This window comes from Cnephaeus nilssonii, assembly GCF_951640355.1.
Source record: "Cnephaeus nilssonii genome assembly, chromosome: 2".
Classification (NCBI taxonomy): domain Eukaryota; kingdom Metazoa; phylum Chordata; class Mammalia; order Chiroptera; family Vespertilionidae; genus Cnephaeus; species Cnephaeus nilssonii.
In genome coordinates this window covers 109,172,592-109,191,930 of record NC_137073.1, presented here as the reverse complement: position 1 = coordinate 109,191,930, position 19,339 = coordinate 109,172,592, and the positions used below count along the sequence as shown (strand labels likewise).

The 19,339-nt window shown below is 50.8% G+C and overlaps 1 protein-coding gene across 4 annotated transcripts in view; it reads right to left on the bottom strand.

The window, feature by feature from the left end:
- CPLANE1 (ciliogenesis and planar polarity effector complex subunit 1) overlaps positions 1-19,339 on the bottom strand; it is a 71,124-nt gene that overhangs the window by 29,406 nt on the left and 22,379 nt on the right. For all 4 annotated transcript variants that reach the window (XM_079759976.1, XM_079759975.1, XM_079759977.1 and 1 more), the window contains 15 exons: positions 18,783-18,921; positions 18,018-18,127; positions 17,702-17,860; positions 17,480-17,588; positions 15,611-15,899; positions 12,932-13,841; positions 11,031-11,179; positions 10,107-10,273; positions 9,527-9,606; positions 8,390-8,469; positions 5,102-5,294; positions 4,222-4,491; positions 3,305-4,033; positions 1,805-1,971; positions 312-444 (listed from right to left, as the gene is read on the bottom strand). In XM_079759976.1, the coding sequence (XP_079616102.1) occupies positions 312-444; positions 1,805-1,971; positions 3,305-4,033; positions 4,222-4,491; positions 5,102-5,294; positions 8,390-8,469; positions 9,527-9,606; positions 10,107-10,273; positions 11,031-11,179; positions 12,932-13,841; positions 15,611-15,899; positions 17,480-17,588; positions 17,702-17,860; positions 18,018-18,127; positions 18,783-18,921 (3,684 nt within the window). The remainder of the gene's footprint in view (positions 1-311; positions 445-1,804; positions 1,972-3,304; positions 4,034-4,221; positions 4,492-5,101; positions 5,295-8,389; positions 8,470-9,526; positions 9,607-10,106; positions 10,274-11,030; positions 11,180-12,931; positions 13,842-15,610; positions 15,900-17,479; positions 17,589-17,701; positions 17,861-18,017; positions 18,128-18,782; positions 18,922-19,339) is intronic.

Sequence of the window (19,339 nt, the reverse complement as noted above, 5' to 3'; positions counted from 1 at the left end):
GAGAGGCTCCTCAGGAGAGAGAGGAAACTGAAGCAGGAGAAAGCCAAGTCACGCCCAGCGTGCATCCCGGGGTCAGGAAAGAGCAGAGTGACGTCAGAGGTGAGAAGGCCACACGGCAGGTGCTCTAAGCCGCCGCCTGACTGGCCATGAGCTGGTTCCACCTCACACCGTGCCCTGCTCCCTCCCGGAGGGCCTCCGTGCTCGATCAGAGTCTGCAGGTCACAATCGGTGCTCCAGCCCCGGCCAGGTGCCCCCCCACACCCCTCCCCCGCCTCTGACTGCGCAGGCCTGGGGGAGGGGCAGGTATGTACCTCGGCCTTCCCAGCTGCTCCCGAGTCCCCGTCAGGAAGGACGGCAGCGCCTGGGTGCAAGGCCACACTCGGTTTTCTCCTCTGCTTCTCGGAGCGTTTTTCTTGCAGCTCTTTCTCAGCTCGTCGTCTTTGCCTGTGAAAGACCACAGTGTGAAATATATTCCTGCTATTTTAGTAACAGTGTTTTACCCGTGTCATGCTACACAGGGAGACGGTCATGGAAATTATGTCCACAAACTATTTTCAATGGCATTTAATTAAATTAGCAGGAGATTCTGCTACAACAGAAGCAAACACGAGCCAACGTCGGGGACACAACGTTGTTCCCAGCTCCTCTGCTGGAGGCGGACTTTCCGGGGAACCACTGGAGTCTCAGGCCAGGATGACACCCGGGAGGGGACTTCCAAGCTCCCTCTTCTGCGGGTCTAAGCGGGCCCAGGAGCCCTGCGGAGACCTCCATTCAAGGAGGCTTCCTGGGAAGAGGGAATACCTGGAAACATGAAGGAAGGACCCATTTCTGGAAAGAAAGCACTGATAACAGAACTTAGGGTCATAAATGTAAAAATTTCACAGTGTCTAGACTAAGTAATAATCGGCTGGTCAGCACACATATTGAGCGTCCATGATGAGTACAACAGTACGATGCCCTTCATCACAGGTCACAGCCTTCCTGTGACAGGCACAGTCTCAGCCCTGACGCCGTTCCGTCACTCACCCTCCCACCTCCTAGATGAGAGTGGAGGGCGCGGTGAGACGGGGGAGGTCCGTCTCGTTCCGAGTGCCAGGAGGACGGGGAATACGGCACGGGGCAGCACAGGTCTGTGCCGCAGAGGGCGGCTCACCCTGCCATAGGGAAGCGCAGGGAGCCCTCCCGCTGGGAGTGCCGGGGAGGAACTGCTTACTAAAACGGAAAAAATAACAGTATTTGTCTCCAGCCCTGGCCGTGTGGCTCAGCTGATTGGGTGTTGTCCCGTGCACTCAAAGGTTATTGGCTCGATTCCTGGTCAGGTTTTGGGCTCAAACCCCAGTAGGGGTGTGTAGGAGGCAATCGATCCATGTTTCGCTCTCACATCAATGTTTCTCTCTCTCCCTCTCTCTGAAAATCATTTAAAAATAATAGTATCTGTCTCTCACAACACAGGGATTTTCCTTGTCCCCAGATGTGTTCCAATGCAGGACACCCGACAAGGAAACTGAATACGCAATTGTGTTTGGGTAGGAGTTTGAGCCAGTTGACTTCGTTTATAACTATACTAGAGGCCCGATGCACGAAATTTGTGCAAGAGCAGGCCTTCCTTCCCCCAGGTGCCGGCACCCGAGACCTGGGCTTCCCTCTAGCCGCTGGCAGGCAGCCGGGACCCGGGCTTCCCTCGCAGCCCCAGCTTCATCCAGAAGGTTGTCTGGAAGGATGTCTGGAAGGACGCCGGTCTAATTAGCATATTACACTTTTATTATCATAGATGACTGTAACGGAGGTCTCGCTTAAACCTTGCCTTTTCTTGCCGCCCTTCCCTGGCCTCACTTCAGGAGGTTCCCCTTTGTCCTTTCCAAGCGGGAGGTGCCCGGGGTCGCCTCGCTCCAGTAAATCAGGGGTCGGTCTCTGCTGGCTTTGCTTACACGCAATGAGGTTTTCAATCAGAGTAAGCTGTGGGGTTCTGTACTATAGGAAAAGAAACAAAGCATATTAATTTACAATTACATACCTCAATTATGCAACATGCTAATAAAATATTGGGGGAAAAACATTTGTTTAAATTAAACTAAGATGTGCAAGAGGTGAACCAGGTCAAAGATAACACATTGGTGTGGACTGGTAAGATGAGTATCCTGATCTTAAAGAATAAATGATAGTGGAGTGCTGAGAATTTCAACTGGGTTGCCCCATTCCAAAAGTTAAGCTACAAGTCCTCATCTTCTTCATTTCTTTTCCATGTTAAAAATCATCCTCTTATCAATGAAATTACATGCCTAGCATTTGATTTTAAGTTCTTTGGAATAGGGAGGATGCAAGAGGGTGGAGAGTATGAATGAACAGACGAGCACATAACAGGATGTGGATAACCACCAATGCTGAGATATTATTCTCTCTAATAAAAAGTCTTTAAATCCTTCTCAAAATGTCTTTCTACCCTTTAATCCTTTTTTCCCTGTTCATAACATGTTCAGAAGAAAGGAAGGCATGGTAAGTACTTTTTCTAAGGAAATGACCATTTCTTCTCCTAGTACCATCTTCAAATCTTTAAATTCAATTAATTGGAGTGACATTGGTTAACAAAATTACACAGGCTCCCAGTGTACAATTCCATAACACATCATCTGTACGTTGTATGGTGTGTTCACCACCCCAAGTCACGTCTCCTTCCGTCACCATTTGTCCCTTTACCCTCTCCTACCTCCCCTTCCCCTTCTTCTCATCTTCAAACCCTAAAAGTGCACTAGAAAATGACCCCTCAATTACCCTCCTAGGATGGTACTATGAACTTACAAAATGAGAACTGACCAATCTGAATTTCATAAATAAGTTTTGGTGGCCCTATTAAGATTCAATCTTTTGTATTTTAAGTACTTTAAAAAGACACCATTTTTTAATATATGCAACTATTTATAGACCTGGTCTATTTAACAATTTCAACCTGTAACAGATTTGAAAGCAATCATATCACAACTGCTAGCAGCCTTGAACAATGCTCCTCTCCCTCCCTCTCTCTCTCTCTCTCTCTCCACACACACAAATACTGGGCATTTTACTTTACTACTTATTTCTTCTGAGAGTAGAAGAAACGTGTGTGAGAGCGTTCAGCAAATTCTAGTATTAATGTACAAGACCTAAATAAAACCTTTAAGGTACCCACATTGTTCTGAACTGCACTTGTGTGTGACTGTCAACAAGAGGCATTGTTCTCAGAAGGAACCGCGTATCGGCCTGTCCCGAGCGCAGTGTGCACGGCGTAAAGGACACGGGACGCGCGGCTGCACCCCCGCCAGGTGCTTACCGCGTCTTCCGGAGCCGGACAGGAAGGGGGGAAGCAGAAGCCTGGGTGCCGCCTCTCCCCCGCCGCCGCTCTGACGGCCATGGAGGGGCCGGGCAGCGGTGCCCTCGAGACGGAGAACAACGTGAAAGCGCGGCGCGGCTGCAGGTGCAGCAACGGGAACCCGAAGGAATACCGGGGAGGAAGCTCCGGGGGCCCCGGCGGCACAGCGAACACTCCTTCCGGCTTCGTAAACCGGGGCGTCACGTTTTCCTGTCCCACATACTGATCCAGGTTCAAGTGCTTGGGGGTTTCTGTCATTCCAGTCCCCGGCCCTCGCTTCGGCTCCGCTGCCGGCCGCGGGGCGTCGGTGTTCCGGGGGCTCCGGGTCCCGGGGGGCGCTGACGTGGGCACCGCTTTCTGGGGCGCAGGGGGCTGGCGGGAACCGCAGGGCCCCCAGGCCTCTCGGGGCGGCGGCAGACCCCTGGGGGGGACCCACGGAGCTCTGTCCGCAGGGAAGGCGAAGGGCCGAGAGCGCGGCTCCGGCTGGAGCTGGAGCAGAGGAAAAGCATCGCCCGGGGGCCGAGGGGGCGCCCTCGGGGTGGCAGGGGGTGCGGACAGAAGGTGGAGGCGAGCGTGGCCTGCGGGGGCCGGGGGAAGCGAAGTCGGCGGTAAGCTCCCAGGGGCTGCATTCAGACCGCTATTCCGAGGTTGGCCTTCTAACTGACAAGGAACATGCCCATGTGGAACATTCTGGAAGAGAAAAAAGCTATTGTGTAAGTTGAAAATATGTAACAAACTCCTTATTTAGTAAATGCTGCTCAGTATGTTTTGGAGGGGTTGGGAGGTAATAATTGCCGAGAAGGTTATTTACTGCGGGAACAAAAACCACCGCCACCGAACTTCCGGGGCGACTGCCCGGGGCCTGCCGGAGGGGCTACCTGCCAACGGGCACCGCTCGGGGCGGCCGGCACGGCTCCGGGGAGGGCGGGCTCCCCAGCGGGCTCCCCGGTGGCCGGGAGCGGGACGGGCAGCTTCTCCTTCAGCTTCGCCCGGGAGCCGTCCCCTCCGCTGCCCCCGGGCGGGCTGGACTCCGGGCTTTCCTCCGAGCGCGCGGACCGCGGCTGCGGGGCCAGCCCGTGGGCGTCCGGGAGGCTGGGGAGGGACGACCCTGCCATTTGCATTAGAGTCAGGAAGTTGATCTGCTGCAGCTGCAAAAAAAAAAAAAAAATCAAAGAAACATCTGAGAATGTGATGGAAAAAACACAAAGAACCAACAGCGATCAGCTGCCTCCTCCACCACACCGCACCCGTCTTCGCGGAAAACGGCAGACACCGGGGTGGGGGGGCCCGGAGAGGCCCAGGAACGGGGGGCGGGAAGGGAGCTGGGAGGCTTGTAGTAAAGAGGAGACTGGCTTCCTGGAGCACGAACCGTGAGGCCGGGGGCCCCCGGGGGCAGGGTGTATACTATCCCAGGGACCCCAGAGGAGGGCTCTAGCGGGCGGGGGTAATTACAGAAGCATTCAGAGATGGGTGTGTGCCGGGCTCCTCACCGGGCCCCCCGTCGGGGCTGGCCGGCTGCCCCCGCCGGGGCTGGCCAGGTTACTCCGGCAGCTTCACCGTGGACGAGAGGCTAAGGGACGGCCCGGCCCACAGCGCCCAGGCAGCCTCGGGCCCGGGGTCTGAGCTTCCGCGTGAGGAGCGCCCACAGCAGAGAAGCGGGCGACTCCACGTCGGCCCGCCCTCCCCGGTGTGTGTCCACGTGTAAGAGCCTCACACGCATCACGGGTAGCCTCCCCCGTTCGTGGCAGAGGCGCTCACCTGAACCAGTTTGAACATCTCGTCCTGGAGCATCTGCCTAACAGAACCGGGCGAGTCTGGCGGCCGCGCCCGGGGCTCGGCGCGCGGGGCCGGCGGGGGGGTGGGCACCGGGGTTTGTGAAGCAACGCTGACTCCATTGGGCACCGCGGGTGGGTCCGGGGACGACTTCTCTTCACACGCAGGGGTCTGTGCCCTGCGCGGGGAGCGTATGAACAAATCACACGTCAGTCGATACAGCACATTACACGTCTGTGATCTGGGTGTTTGGATCCTACTTGTTTGTACTTCCGCAGCTTCCTGAAAGTTTTCAGGACATTTAAGCGCCAAGCCTGCCTCTCGGTACCCCTCACATCTGGCTCCACCAGACACTCTGGTCGTCCGTGCTCTCGCTGAGACGTGGCTGCACGGTCAGCCATGGGCCTCTCCCCGCGTGACAAGCCAGAACATCCACACAGTGTTTTACTTGCCTGGTCCCTGCAGGCACGTGAGTTTGAAACCTGTGCAATCCTTCTTTCTGCTGGACACACTACCTAATTCGGTTTGAGGGTATGTGTGTGCTTTTAACTACATTTAATGACCCAGAATGGAGTTACGAAAACAGGGATTGTGTCTGGCTGGTGTGGCTCGGTGGAGGTCACTGGTTCGATTCCCGATGCCCGGGTTTCAGGCTCAATCCCAGGAGGGAGCATGCAGGAGGCAGCCAATCAATGATTCTCTGTCATCATTGATGTTTCTAGCTCTCTCTCCCTCTCCCTTCCTCTCTGAAATCAATAAAAACATATAAAAAAATTAAAAAAGAAAACAGGGAATGTATGGGTTAAAAATGTTTAATTCTAAGATGGGTTAAAAAATATTTAATTCTAAGTTTGCTATACAGCAAACCCACACTGATCATTAATGTGAAATAACAGTATTATGAATATTTCATTTCCAAACAAATCAGAGTTTGTTTTTATAATTAAACCCTAACCAACAAACTAAAATGATTATTTGGGGATGATTCCTTAAACATAGCAGGTACTCAATGTTTTCTAAGCAAATCAATTTCCTAAACTAAATAAGGGAGCAGGCATTATCCTATCCAAATAAACCCATCATTGTCTCTAACAAGAAAAGGACGCACTGAATCACATTTAGATTTATTGGGGCTTGCTCTCATTTCCTTTCAGCAGTATTTGCCTTTTACCAGACACCTAAGGTACACGAGAACAAAAGCTCATTTGTCAAATCCATGAAAACGGGCCTTACAACTCATGTGCCCGTTTCAGACAACGTTGTTAGCCTTTGCTTTCAACAAGGGGCAGGGAGGTCAATTCTAACGACGGACAAGTTTTCTAAAGTAAAGCTGTGCTGCACGGTCCTCCTTCCAGCAGGATTTCCACACGGACAGCCCACCCGCCTCTGCAAACACGCAACAGCAGGCGGGACGCGTCTGCTCACGGATGAAAGCATTCTATGCGCTACTGGAAACCTGTTCGAGGCTGAAAGTGAGCAACTGCCACATCTTTCGGTAAGAGAGCCACTACTTTTTTCAGAAAAGCCTGTTCTAAAACAGTTCCTGTATTTCTTTAAAACAGTGGTCGGGAAACTGCGGCTCGCGAGCCACATGCAGCTCGCGAGCCGCAGTTTGCCGCTCTGTTGACTAATGAGTTTGCCGACCACTGCTTTAAAACACCTGTTAGAGGAAAATCTTTTAATAATTCACTTAAAGGTGTCGGAAATGTGTACCTACATCACTTTTAAAAATATATATTTTATTGATTTTTACAGAGAGGAAGCGAGAGGGACAGAGAGTCAGAAACATCGACGAGAGAGAAACATCGATCAGCTGCCTCCTGCACACCCCCTACTGGGGATGTGCCCACAACCAAGGTACATGCCCTTGACTGGAATCGAACCTGCGACCCTTGAGTCCGCAGGCCGACGTTCTATCCACTGAGCCAAACCGGTTAGGGCCTACGTCACTTTTTTAATGCTTCATGTTGATTTCATATTATTCTCTTAGTTTTTGGTAAAAACATTTAGTAATTATTTCAAAAGGTACAGAAGGCATCAGTTTATTCTCGTATCTACTTATAAAACAGGATAAAATGGTAGTGTATGCAAAAGCTCTTACCTAGAAATTTCTGAACTTCTGTCTACACAAAATGAATGAGGAATGGTGTGTTCACGATTTGAAAAGGCCTCGATCATGCTACAATTAAAGACTAATGATCGCTTGGGAACCAAGATATTCTTCACATTATGTAAGAGACAGGCGATTGAATGGTCAGCCATGTCAGAGTCTAAACATCCTCTAATGCGGCCTCTGTAGTGTTAGCTCATAATTACAATCTGTTTACATTTGTCGCCATAGCAATTAGTAACAGATTCAAACAAAGGCAACGGCTGTGTCCGGATGGCTTAGCGACTTGGACACTGTTGCCTGCTCAGCAACAGAAATAAGGAAACCTCCAATGAGGGAGGAGAAACGAGGTGAGCTGGGGCCTCAAGTTCCCCGAGGAAGGAGCAGCCCTTTGCTCAGAGCACGAGAGAGCCCGTTCTCACATTCACAACTGTAAAGACTGGTTTTAGTGGCAGGAATATCTATGTTACTTGTGAAGGCACATGACATTAAATATATTCTTCTTGTTCATTTTCCATGGAACTGAACAAATTTTTCACACTGAGAAGAGAGAGAAAATCTAATTATGTTGCCTCTCATGCAAGGCAATTCTAAACTTTCAAATATTCAGCACTCCTTGAAACATAACTAAGCTAGCCAGCAGAGTATATGACACCACAGCCTTATGAACAGTGTGCAATAATTAACCACAATAGTGACAGATTTTACATAGGCTAGGCTGCCTCCTGCATGCCAACCTTAAGTGTGTTATTGAAACATTAGATTTACATATAATGGTATATGTTACATATACCATTACATTCACATGGTTCTTCATTTGATCCAATAAAAAGGGATCAGTATGGAAGGGCGGTCCCCTAATCAGCCGTGGAATAAACCCTGGTGAATTTACAGCTGCATGTTACTTTGGTAAGGCTGAGGGTGATCGGAGAACAAAAGGCTAGGTATCTTGACTTACTTCACTCTACTGAGACTGAGGAGTGTAAGTTACTAAAACTCATCACTCACCACTGCTATCAACTGAACTTAAATTGCATTAGGAGCACAACATGACCATAACATGCATATCGTAAACTATAAGGAACAAAATCTTTCCATCAAGTGAATCCGAGATGAGCCCTGAGCGCCCTCCGCCCGTTCACGGAGGGACACGCGGCCCTTACCCATTCTGTGCCGCCGGCTGTTTCTCCTCACATCTCTCCACCGGGTCCCCCCGCGGACTCGGAGCCGCTCCTGCGGAGTGCTGTCAGAAGGAACGGCACCCAAACAGAAAAGAGGGAGACAAGCAGGTATTACACGCAGGTATCTGAGTGAGTCTGACATTAGTCGCTCGCCGAGTGACAAGTTTCAAAGCCAGTGAGAGACCAAACCTCGGCAGCGTAGGCCAGACCTTACACTCTGACCAGACCTTACACTCTGGGCGCTGCTTCTGGCCCGTCACCGGGAGCCACTGGGCATGTTCGAGTACAATGTATTCACAAACACGTGTGTATCCGGCCATCATTACATACGTACATTGTGAGAACAATGAGAAAGCCAGGAAAGAGTAATCCTTTTTAAAGGAATTGTTTCAATAATTAGAAATGTCTGCGTTCCACCTGGAAATGTATTCACAGTTTTGAGAAAACAATCCTATATAATAAAAGGCTAATATGCAAATTGACCAAACGGCAGAACAACTGGTCGCTATGATGCACACTGACCACCAAGGGGCAGACGCTCAACACAGGAGCTGCCCCCTGCTGGCCAGGGCACTCCCACAGGGGGAGCGCTGCTCAGCCAGAAGCCGGGCTCACGGCTGACGACCCCAGCGGTGGTGGCGGGAGCCTCCCCCACCTCCACAGCAGTGCTAAGGGAGTCCGACTGCCGACTTAGGCCTGCTCCCCACAACAGGGAGCGGGCCTAAGCTGTCAGAGAGACATCCCCCGAGAGCTCCCAGACTGCGAGAGAGCACAGGCCGGGCTGAGGGACCTGCCCCCCCTACGCACAAATTTTGTGCACCGGGCCTCTAGTCATACATAGACATGCAAACACTGCACGCAACAGCTGAGCTACGTATTTTGAGTAAAGAATACCTTCCTCACTCCTGAGTATCTAATTTGCTGCACAGTTGATGACATGAACATTTATGTCACTGCCTGACATGACTAATGACAGAATTTCAGTGGAAGGAAACGCTGCGGGTGCAGCGACGCTGCAGTCCACGGCGTGATTTGGGAGAAAAGGGCCTTGGTCGGAGGCGCTGACTAACAACACTTAAGTATCACTTCAGTAACTTGAGCCGTTATTTGTAGACTTACTTCTAACAGCCATGGTGACGTCTGCGTGTGAGCGGCGGCGTGGGGACTCTCGGGGCTTCCCACAGGTCCTTTGGCGTCTTCTGCAGAGAAACAAGGAGGGAGAGAAAAGGGACCACTTGGAAAATTATCATTTCACTCTTTAGACGGTTCAGGACTTACTACAGGGAAAAAACATAATGGCAGAAATATTTTATGTCCTCCTTACAGAAACCTTTTTTAGAAACACCTGGAGACAACCCCTCTTCGTCAAGTGATCTGCGATGAGCCTGGAGAGGCCCCCCTCGGTGAGAGCAGCCCCACGGAGAGCCCCGAGAACCCGTGCTAAGGAAGACGGCCGGCCGAGGAGAAGGCCCCGAACAAGAGGCCCAGGGCAATTCCCCAGCAAGGCAAAGGTCTAACGATTTAAATTCAGGTTAATGTGCTCAGCACTTCGTAAGTACTGAATTCTGCTTTAATTTTTTATTTTAGACTATTATAAACATACCATCTTAGACATACGACTAAGTAAGCGATCACAGATAACCATTCGCCAATTTCAAGTTAAGAAAGCCAAGCAAAAAGATTAGCCAAATGAACTGACCTTCGTGGTCTGATGGGAGTGTCTCCAGTTCCTCCTGTGTAAATGTTTCCACTCTTAAAGGGTCCTCATCGATGATGTCTATAAACTGTTTATCAGTGTCATCAGTGACAGAAATACCCTCATCATTGGGTTCCTTCATTTCAGGGGTTTTGGCTTCAGTTGGCATTCTATTGACAAAAATGAAGCATCTGTAACTATAACTCACTCTTGGAAACAAAAAGCTTGCTCTCAACTGATACAGTGTTTATATTTATCAAGTCTTTTGTGTTTTAAACATGTCTGGTCCACAGGAGCAACATTCCGTTTCATTTACTCAAAAGATTAGAATAATGTCAACTCGTGCCCTAACCGGTTTGGCTCAGTGGGTAGAGCGTCGGCCTGCAGACTGAAAGGTCCCAGGTTCGATTCCGGTCAAGGGCATGTACCTTGGTTGCGGGCACATCCCCAGTAGGGAGTGTGCAGGAGGCAGCTGATCGATGTTTCTCTCTCATCGATGTTTCTAACTCTTTATCCCTCTCTGTAAAAAACCAATAAAATATATATATTTTAAAAAAAAGAATAATGTCAACTCGTTCAAGCTTGCCCTTCTCCCTGAGGACTCCCCTGTGTACAGGCTCCACGTTGGGGTCCAAGGACAGATCCCGCAGAGCACTGCTTCCCAGGGGAAAGGGGGTGACAGCGGAACCCGTTAGCGTAACAAGGGCTCCTCAGGACGAGCCGCTCGCTCCTCTCAGACGGAAGCGCAAGGCTAACAGGGAAGAGTTTGCCAGGAGTGCCTAAAGCACGTGGGAAAGTGCTCACTTCCGGTTCTCTAGTGCAAGCACATGCTTCTTCCTTTAACCCTCAACGGTGCAAGCCTCCCCTCAAGCCCGAACAGCATCCAACGAGGCCGTCCGTGGAAAAGGAGGCCGGGTCGGCACTTACTTCAGGGCGCTCCGACGAGCTTCACTGGGGCCATCCCCTCCGCCGGGCCCCCCTGGCCCGGACCCTGCCACCGAGCAGCCGGCGCGCATCCTGCAGGCACCCCCACCGGGGGGCCCCAGCGGAGACCCGGGGCGAGGTCGCTCTGGCACCTGGAACAAGCCATTTGCAGCACTTAGATCTCATCGCTGGACCCCCTGCTGCTGCTCTGGTGTGTATTGCTAATCCCCCTCGGCACTTCTCTGTGGCGGGTGCGAGTGCACATCTACCCGACGCGGAGGCAACGGCCAAGTCCTCCTCCGCCCGGAGAAAGCAAAGCGGCCTGCCTGCCTGAGCGGCACTCACAGAGCCCGGCCTCGGAATGGGTGAGGGGAACCACCCACGTTTTCAGGCCACGGGAAAACAGCAAACACATGCAGAGCTGCTACCTTGTCATTCTCTGGGCTGTTAGGAAGGCAGTTAGTCATTACTTCAAAACGACACAGCAGGCAGAAATATTCACAGCTAAACTGCAATGGACAACAAGCCTTTACCGCTTACTTAGGTATTTAGTTATGCAACACCTAGGAACACACATTTCCGTGACAACAAATACCACAGCATCTTATAAACTACCTTAGGACAACAAAGCTGATCTAAAAACCCCCAAAACTCATAAAAAATAAAACACACACACACTCTCGCACACCCTTCATCCTAGGACAAGCATGTCAAACTTGCAGCCCGCAGGCCGCACGCCTCGTCTATTTGGCCGGCGTTGGCCTTTGAGTTTGACATGCTTGTCCTAGAGCAGTGATGGGCAACCGTTTGAGCTTGGTGTGTCAAACTTCGCCAAAAAACTGAGCATAACTCGGGTAGTGTGTCACTTTGAGGAAAAAAACATTATTTCGCAAATGTTTCATCCTCAGGAGCAGCAAATGTTTCATCCTCGGCATGCGGCCTCCTCAGCGGCCGCGTGTCATCAGAAATGGCTACGCGTGTCAGTGCTGACACGCATGTCATAGGTTCGCCATCACTGTTCTAGAGTAAACTATGTTCCAGTGGAGGCAGTTTAAAACAGAACAAGTGCAGAATTAGACCATGAAGGGGGGTCAACCACGACGATCGCAGGAGGCTCCTGAGCCCCCCTCCTCCCACGGACACTACATGTACCACTACACACGCAGCGTCGCTAGCGTCACCGCTGAGAGGAACCCAGGAAGGAGAGAGGGGACAGAAAGGGCGCGTCCTAACGAGTGGGCAAGGTCACCTCCAGCAACAGGTTGCATAACACCCCTTAACTTGGCCTTTGTTTCCTCCTTTTTATCAACAGACACAGAGCCCTCAAACCTCACCAAGCACTTGTTCCCCAATTAGTAACTTCTAAGACTTAAAGGAACCACTTGAAGAAGGAAAAAATTAGGTGGTTATCATCAACTAGAGGCCCCGTGCACGAAATTCGTGCACTGGAGGGGGCGGTGTCCCTCAACCTGGTCTGCGCCCTCTCACAGTCCGGGAGCCCTCGGGGGATGTCCGCCAATCCGAGACCCCTCGCTCCTCACCACCCGCCTGCTCGCTGCTCCTTACTGTTCGGCTCGCTGCTCCTTAGCGCTGCCGCGGAGGCCAGCCGTGAGACAGGCTTCTGGCCGAGCGGCACTACCCCTGTGGGAGCGCCTCACTGACCACCAGGGGGCAGCTCCTGCATTGAGCGTCTGCCCCCGGTGGTCGGTGCGCATCATAGCAACCGGTCATTCTGCCGTTAGGTCAATCTGCATATTAGGCTTTTATTATATAGGGTGATCAGATTATACTCGATTTTGTCATTAGCTTAGTTTCTTAATAATCCTTCAGCACCTGGGGAAATGTAAATATACTTTAATCTGAAATGAGAATTCCCACTTGCATGGAGTAACTCGGGCACTTACCTCCACAACGGCACTCTTTGCCTTGGCACTCTTTGCCTTGTACGTAGCAGCGTAGGGCTGTTCCGAGAGCCACAGTGATGTCAGAATGGCAGCCGCAGAGGTTCTCACCCGGAGGACAGGCCGGGCCTGGGCCGGCGCCAGGAGGCTGGGGTCGCAGGGCAGCCTGTGGGCGGCCCACCGCAGCATCCACTCCAGCAGCCCCTGCAGCCCTGCGCCGCCCGCTGCACCCAGCGCAGGAGGGAGCTCGGCCAGGGGGCCTGCGTCACTGCCCCCGATCGCTCTGAACACACACCTTCCTCGGCGCCTGCCCTCGGCAGCCCACGCACTCCGGCTCGACACCCGCGGGATGCGAGGCTTGTCTGCACCATCACCGTGTGTCCCGTAGAGTGCCTTCCGCTTTAAACCGAACAAGCCGCTCTCCCCGCCGTTCTCAGTAAAACCACCCAGAAGGTTCTCTGGAGGGGGCCTGGGCCCTGCGGCCAGCCCTGGGGCTGGAGGCGCCGGGCCTTCTGGGCCCTCAGGCTCCGGAGCGACCTCGAAGCAGGAGCCCGCTCGGAACACGGCCTGGCCCCTGGCTTCGCCCGGGCGGCGGAGCGATGCTGCGTGCACGCCGGAGAGCAGAGGGTCCAGTTCCCGTTCTCTCAGATGCCCCGAGAAGCTCGTCAGCAATGGAACGCCGGGGTCCTCGCAACCACGCAGGTCTCGCTCCAGAACGTAACTCAGGAAGAGGTCCAGGAACTTCACGTACTCGTCGTCATCACGTTCAAACTCCCAGACACCGATCACAGGCAGTGCGTGCTGTAACACCTTTTCCTGATCTCTCCTTGTCGGGCTTCCTTTCTGATCACCCACATTCCGGTCATCACTGGGCTTAGCAGTCAGCGTTGATTCCACGTGATCTGGAGCCTTCCTACAGCGAAACAAAATTAGAAAAGACAAAATTAAAGATCATTTAATCAGTAAAACTTGTTAGAATTGACAATAAAAATTCCGTCCACTGAGACCTATTTTTTTTTAATGCTCCGATTATCTATCTTTCAAATGAGGGGGTTGGACTAAACAATCTCTAAGTGTTCACTGGAGCCGAACATTCTGAATCAGTTACAGCATCCGTTCACCAAAAGGTTGCAGGTTCCATTCCAAGTCAAGGCACATGCCCAGTTTGGGGGTTTGATCCCAGTCAGGGGTGTATAGGAGACAACCAATCGATGTTTCTCTGTCCCCCCCTCTCTCTCTCTCTCTCTCTCTCCCCTCACCCTTCCTCTCTCTAAAAAATTTAATAAACATATCTTTGGGTGAGGATAAAAATAAAAATTTCAAAATAAAAAGTACCACACATTAATATAAAAGGAAAAATTTGTGTTAAGATGTAGTCACAGAAGTTTTCCTATGAGAAAACACGAATGTTTTTCTGGGAGGAAAAATAAATCCTCTAACACAGCGGTCGCCCACCTTTCGGACCTCACGGACCGACAGCTGGCGACCGCTGCTCTACAAGGTCAGACAAGAGACAGTGAGAACCACGCGGCACCAACACGCCCGGAGCCTGAGCTGCTGCTCCTGCACCTGCCCGTGCGCTCCCGCAGGCACAACGTGCCGGAGCAGCAGGGCCGCCCGCAGGACCCCTCCACACGAAAGGAGGGACCTTTAAACACTCTGCTGCTACCGGACCCGAACTGCCAACCTGCTTCCTCTCAACGTGGTCCTTGGGGCAGAACACAGACCCCGAGGTCCAGGAACGAGAAGTCCAAGTTCCTGCTGGGCCGGGGCCAGAGCGCCAGGTCTGCGTCTCTGCTTATCAAACAGGCCCAGCAAGCGGCCTCCGGGGCGGCCGTGCACGCAGATGCTGACTGGTCAGCCAGCTCACCCTGCACAATACGGTGTCGGCAGATGCTTGGAGTAGAGGGATTCCTTCACTTAAGCCAGGGTATGCTCAGTGATATACTCCTTCAGGTGTGAGAAGGATAAATTACATTTCAGATACCAGAATTATAAAGAAAAAAAAAAAAAAAACCTGCCCGGCTGGTGTGGCTCAGTGGTTGAGTGTAGACCTATGAACCAGGAGGTCACGGCTCAATTCCTGGTCAGGGCACATGCCCGGGTTGTGGGCTCAATCCTCAGTGTGGGGCGTGCAGGAGGCAGCCCATCAATCAATTTCTCTCTCTCTCTCTCCCCCCTCCCCCCCCTTCCTCTCTAAAATCAATAAAAATGTATTTAAAGGAAAAAGTCTGCTTCAATAAGACTTCAGAAGTTTAAATGATGAGCAAGAATCTCTCAACAATTTAGGGGCGAGTTTCAAAAATGAAACGTGCCATTTCCTTCCCTGGAAACTGAAAAATAAAAGTTAGCGAACCCCCAAACCCTGAACTATTTAAGTCTAGAGATTACTAAAAGAACTAAAATTCTTCATTGAACTCCAGAATTCAACCTACTCATTGGATTTTACACTTTCAGGTGACAAATTACTTCCTGTCTCGTTACTGGTTTTAACGGCTTTTCAAACGCACAGTCTCATCTGCACTCCCAGCGCCTGTGAGGGGGCAGTGCTCGCTCCCGTGAACCCGCCAAGCAGTGCGGTCGCTGGGACTGAGGCCAGCTCATCAGCTGCATGGAAACATGGAGACCTTTCTTTCAAAGGGAGGGACCCGGAGCGCCGGCTTTGAGGGCGCTCAGCCGCACCTGTGATGGAGATGCATCCCGCTCCTTCCTCCGGCCGACCGAGCCTCCGAGAGCGTGTCGGCCTCGCTGTGGCCCGGGGGCGTGCCCAGGTCTGTGAGTGTGCTCCTGCTCGGGCTCGTCCCCAGGGAGCACCCCTCGAACCCGGGACCTTCGGCGGGCTTGTCCTCCGCGGGCTCCCAGACGTGCGTCTCGAAGGGCCCGATGTTCCTCTGCACGCGTCTGAGGGCCTTCACCCTCACTTTGTGGATGGCACGCATGGCGACAGACATGGTCTCCTCGGTGTGGGGACCTGGGAAGAGAGGCAGCCAGGCGTCCACTCATGAGAGGTTTCAGCTCGAGAAGGGCCGATTCGGGTCCCTCCCGAGGACACAGAGCCGCCGACAAGTACGGCCCCTCCCCTCCCCGATGGGCCTGCATCAGGATGCGTGAGGAAGCCGCAGTCCACACTCCCTGCGGGAGCCGGAGAAGGCCCACTAAGAGCAAGCGGGACGGGACCCTGGCCCAGCCGGCGTGCTCAGAGGTTGAGCACCAACCCAGGAACCAGGAGGTCACGGTTTGATTCCGGTTAAGGGCACATGCCTGGGTGGCCGACTCGATCCCCAGTGTGGGGCGTGCAGGAGGCAGCTGATCAATGACTCTCTTTCATCATTGATGTTTCTATCCGTCTCTCTCTCTCCCTCTCTCTGAAATCAATAAAAACATTTTTTTAAGTGTATCCTGGAAAACAAAAATTACGAAGTAATTTAACCATCTTAGACATCAGAACAATAACTATAAAAAGAAACACTAATACTTTTCCTATCCCCACAGCGTGGTAAATAAGGAAAATGAGTATAACTTTAGCCAAAGAAACAAGGACACCTTCTGACTTCAACTAATGGGAAACAATGGAAAGGGAAGTTTTTGGAGGCTGCCTATAAAAAAGTTTAAACATTCGTACCTAAACAAGACTTTTAGGTTTTAGAGGATGTCAAAAACACCTTTAAAAAAAAAATAGAAATCACGCCCTAGCTGCTTTAGCTCAGTGGATAGAGTGTCAGCCTACGGACTGAAGGGTCCCAGGTTTGATTCTGGCCAAGGGCACATGCCCGGGTTGCGGGCTCCATCCCCAGGAACGTGTGTGCAGGAGGCAGCCAATCCATGATTCTCTCTCATCATTGATGTTTCTCTCTCTCCTTCTCCCTTCCTCTCTGAAATCAATAAAAATATATTTTAAAAAAATAGAAATCATAAATGCAACATAAGGATATGAATGCAGTAATGTGCAATCATAGGACATAACTAGACCTAAATTCTAGATTAGCTCTAAAAATATGGGTAATTTGAATTCTTTTAATATTTCCACATCACAGTCAAGGCACTGAACTCTACACTTAAAATGGCAAATTTCATTATTATGTATGTTTACCACAATAAAAAGAAATTTCCACAAGATCATCTTGAATGTATAGGATAAAACTAGAAGAAGCATAAATAACCATAAAGGGAAAGAATACTAGTTTTCAATAAAATATCCACATTATGAAAAGCCCTATATGCTCATTTTATAAGAATTTATCTTATTTAATCCTCTTTCAATACACATTCTTAGACCCGGATCAAGATAGTAATTTTGCAAATACAGAAATGAGGCTCGGAGAGACTGAGCCCCCTGCCCGGGCACAGGTTAGTTACTAAGTGACAGAGCCACGCAGGAGCCGGCTCCTGTCTGCTCCCCGCGGATCTGGTGCTGCGCGGGGAAGGGTGGCCTGCGCACCCCGTCTCCCAGGAGGAGAAAGGCGCACCCGGGAGGACCAGTGCTGTCCAGACAAACCAGAGTCCCCAGCAGAGCAGCCTTCCCAGCAGGTACGGAGAAACGACCAGCGGTACCTTTCACGACGCAGTGGCTGAGTCTCTGCCGGAGAGAGTGGTATTTTTCTCTTAAAGGAACCCTGATGTCCTCAGGATTGGGAAACGCTTTCACAAAAATGTCTGCTACCTTAAGAAAAATGAAAAAGCGAGTTTTATGAGCAACATCATCCTTAATTACAAGAACAATCCCTAGAAGTTTCTGATCCTGGTTTAGTTCAGGTTCACCTACACTCACATTACCTTTCTGATTGGTGGCAGATCTCCAAGAAGGCTCAGAATCAGATCCTGAATAAGCTCCTCGACGTTAGAAAAGCGAGAGAAGGGCAGCATTCTGCAAGCCCACTCCACCGCACAGAGACAGTGCTCAACCGCGCACGAGTCCAACTCCACGGCGGGGTCCTAAACGGGTATTGAATAAAATGGGTTTCCTTTTCACTGCAGATGGCAGGCAGAATAAATCCAAAAGAAGATTTTGCTCCAAACAGTAAAATCTATCAAGCGACAGTTTTGCAAGCAATGCCTGTTCCTTTTTCTTCCTCTTTGGCAAGGCAAGTACCTTCTTTCCCGCCGCGTCTTCTCTCGCTTTCTGGTACTGCCTGCAGCTGCGGGATAACTGATCCCGGACATGCAGCATCCAGCACAGCGCACAGAGGTCCCGGAAACTCCCTGAGGCAGGAACACACCAGGAGGGTCGTATGAGGACAGACGCCGATGGAGCCACGTCAACTCCCGCTGCGTGTCTCCCCCCGGCCCCAAAATAAATGTATTTTCTTGATTATAAAAGAAACATGTACTCATTATCAACACCTTACATAAAAGTCATGGAGAACCTTCCAGAGTTTTATGTATATTATTATTCTAGAATAGTTCATGCATGTCAGTTGCATGGAAATACTAAGTCACTGTTAAAGAATAAATAACTTACTCTGTTACTGGTAGTTACTTGCTTTAAGCTCAATAGTATATGGTAGATACTATTTAAGCCAATGCATTCACCTGTACTTGATGCTATATAGTTAACTTATTTGGAAAATCACTTATAGATAGGCATTTAAGTTTAAAAATTTTCAATACTAAAACATCATTTCCAATATCAATGAATATTCTTTATTAAAACCAATACCAGTACATAAAGACATAAAATCCTATTATGCAGTTTTCTTTTCTCTTCACTTAACATATCTTGGATTGCTTTCCATGTGGTCACACACACATCTTTTCATCGCCAGGAGAGTATTCTGTTCTATGGAAACGTCCCCACATCAGGTGTAAAGGAGCTCATTCATTAACATTCTAAGCAAGCAGTTCCTCTGGGACAAACCTATTGCTTTAATGGAAACCTCATCCAGCTTTCTGTCCCCCGTGGCTCCGGGCCGGAAGAAGGCCACGCCGCCCAGGCAGTAGTGCAGCAGTGACGGAGGGAAGGGACTCAGGGCGGGGAGGGAGCCTTTCGTTCGAATCTGGAAGTGAAGAAGGACAGGACGTGTTCACTGTCAGCTGCCTAGATCCCTGTCTGAGGGAACCATAAAGCATCAGGCAGCAGGAGAAGATACACCACAGAGAACGGAAACACAGCATGGTTCCGACACCACCCAAGAAGCGAGTCCTGAAATCAGCCGTGCCCTCAGAAACTCAGCTCGCACACTTACTTCAACAGGTTCACTAGGCTCAATCTCAAAAGAGAGCAAAAGGTTTAATCAAACTATCCTCTTGTCACTCAGTTATGTCTGTACGAAAAGAATTTAATGCTTTTTGTCCTTTCTCCAGAGGCATGATAAAGAAATTAAAGTACCTAACTTTCACCTAAAATAAAACTATGTGTACGCCCAGCCGGCATGGCTCAGTGGTTGAGCCTCGACCTGTGAACCAGGAGGTCAC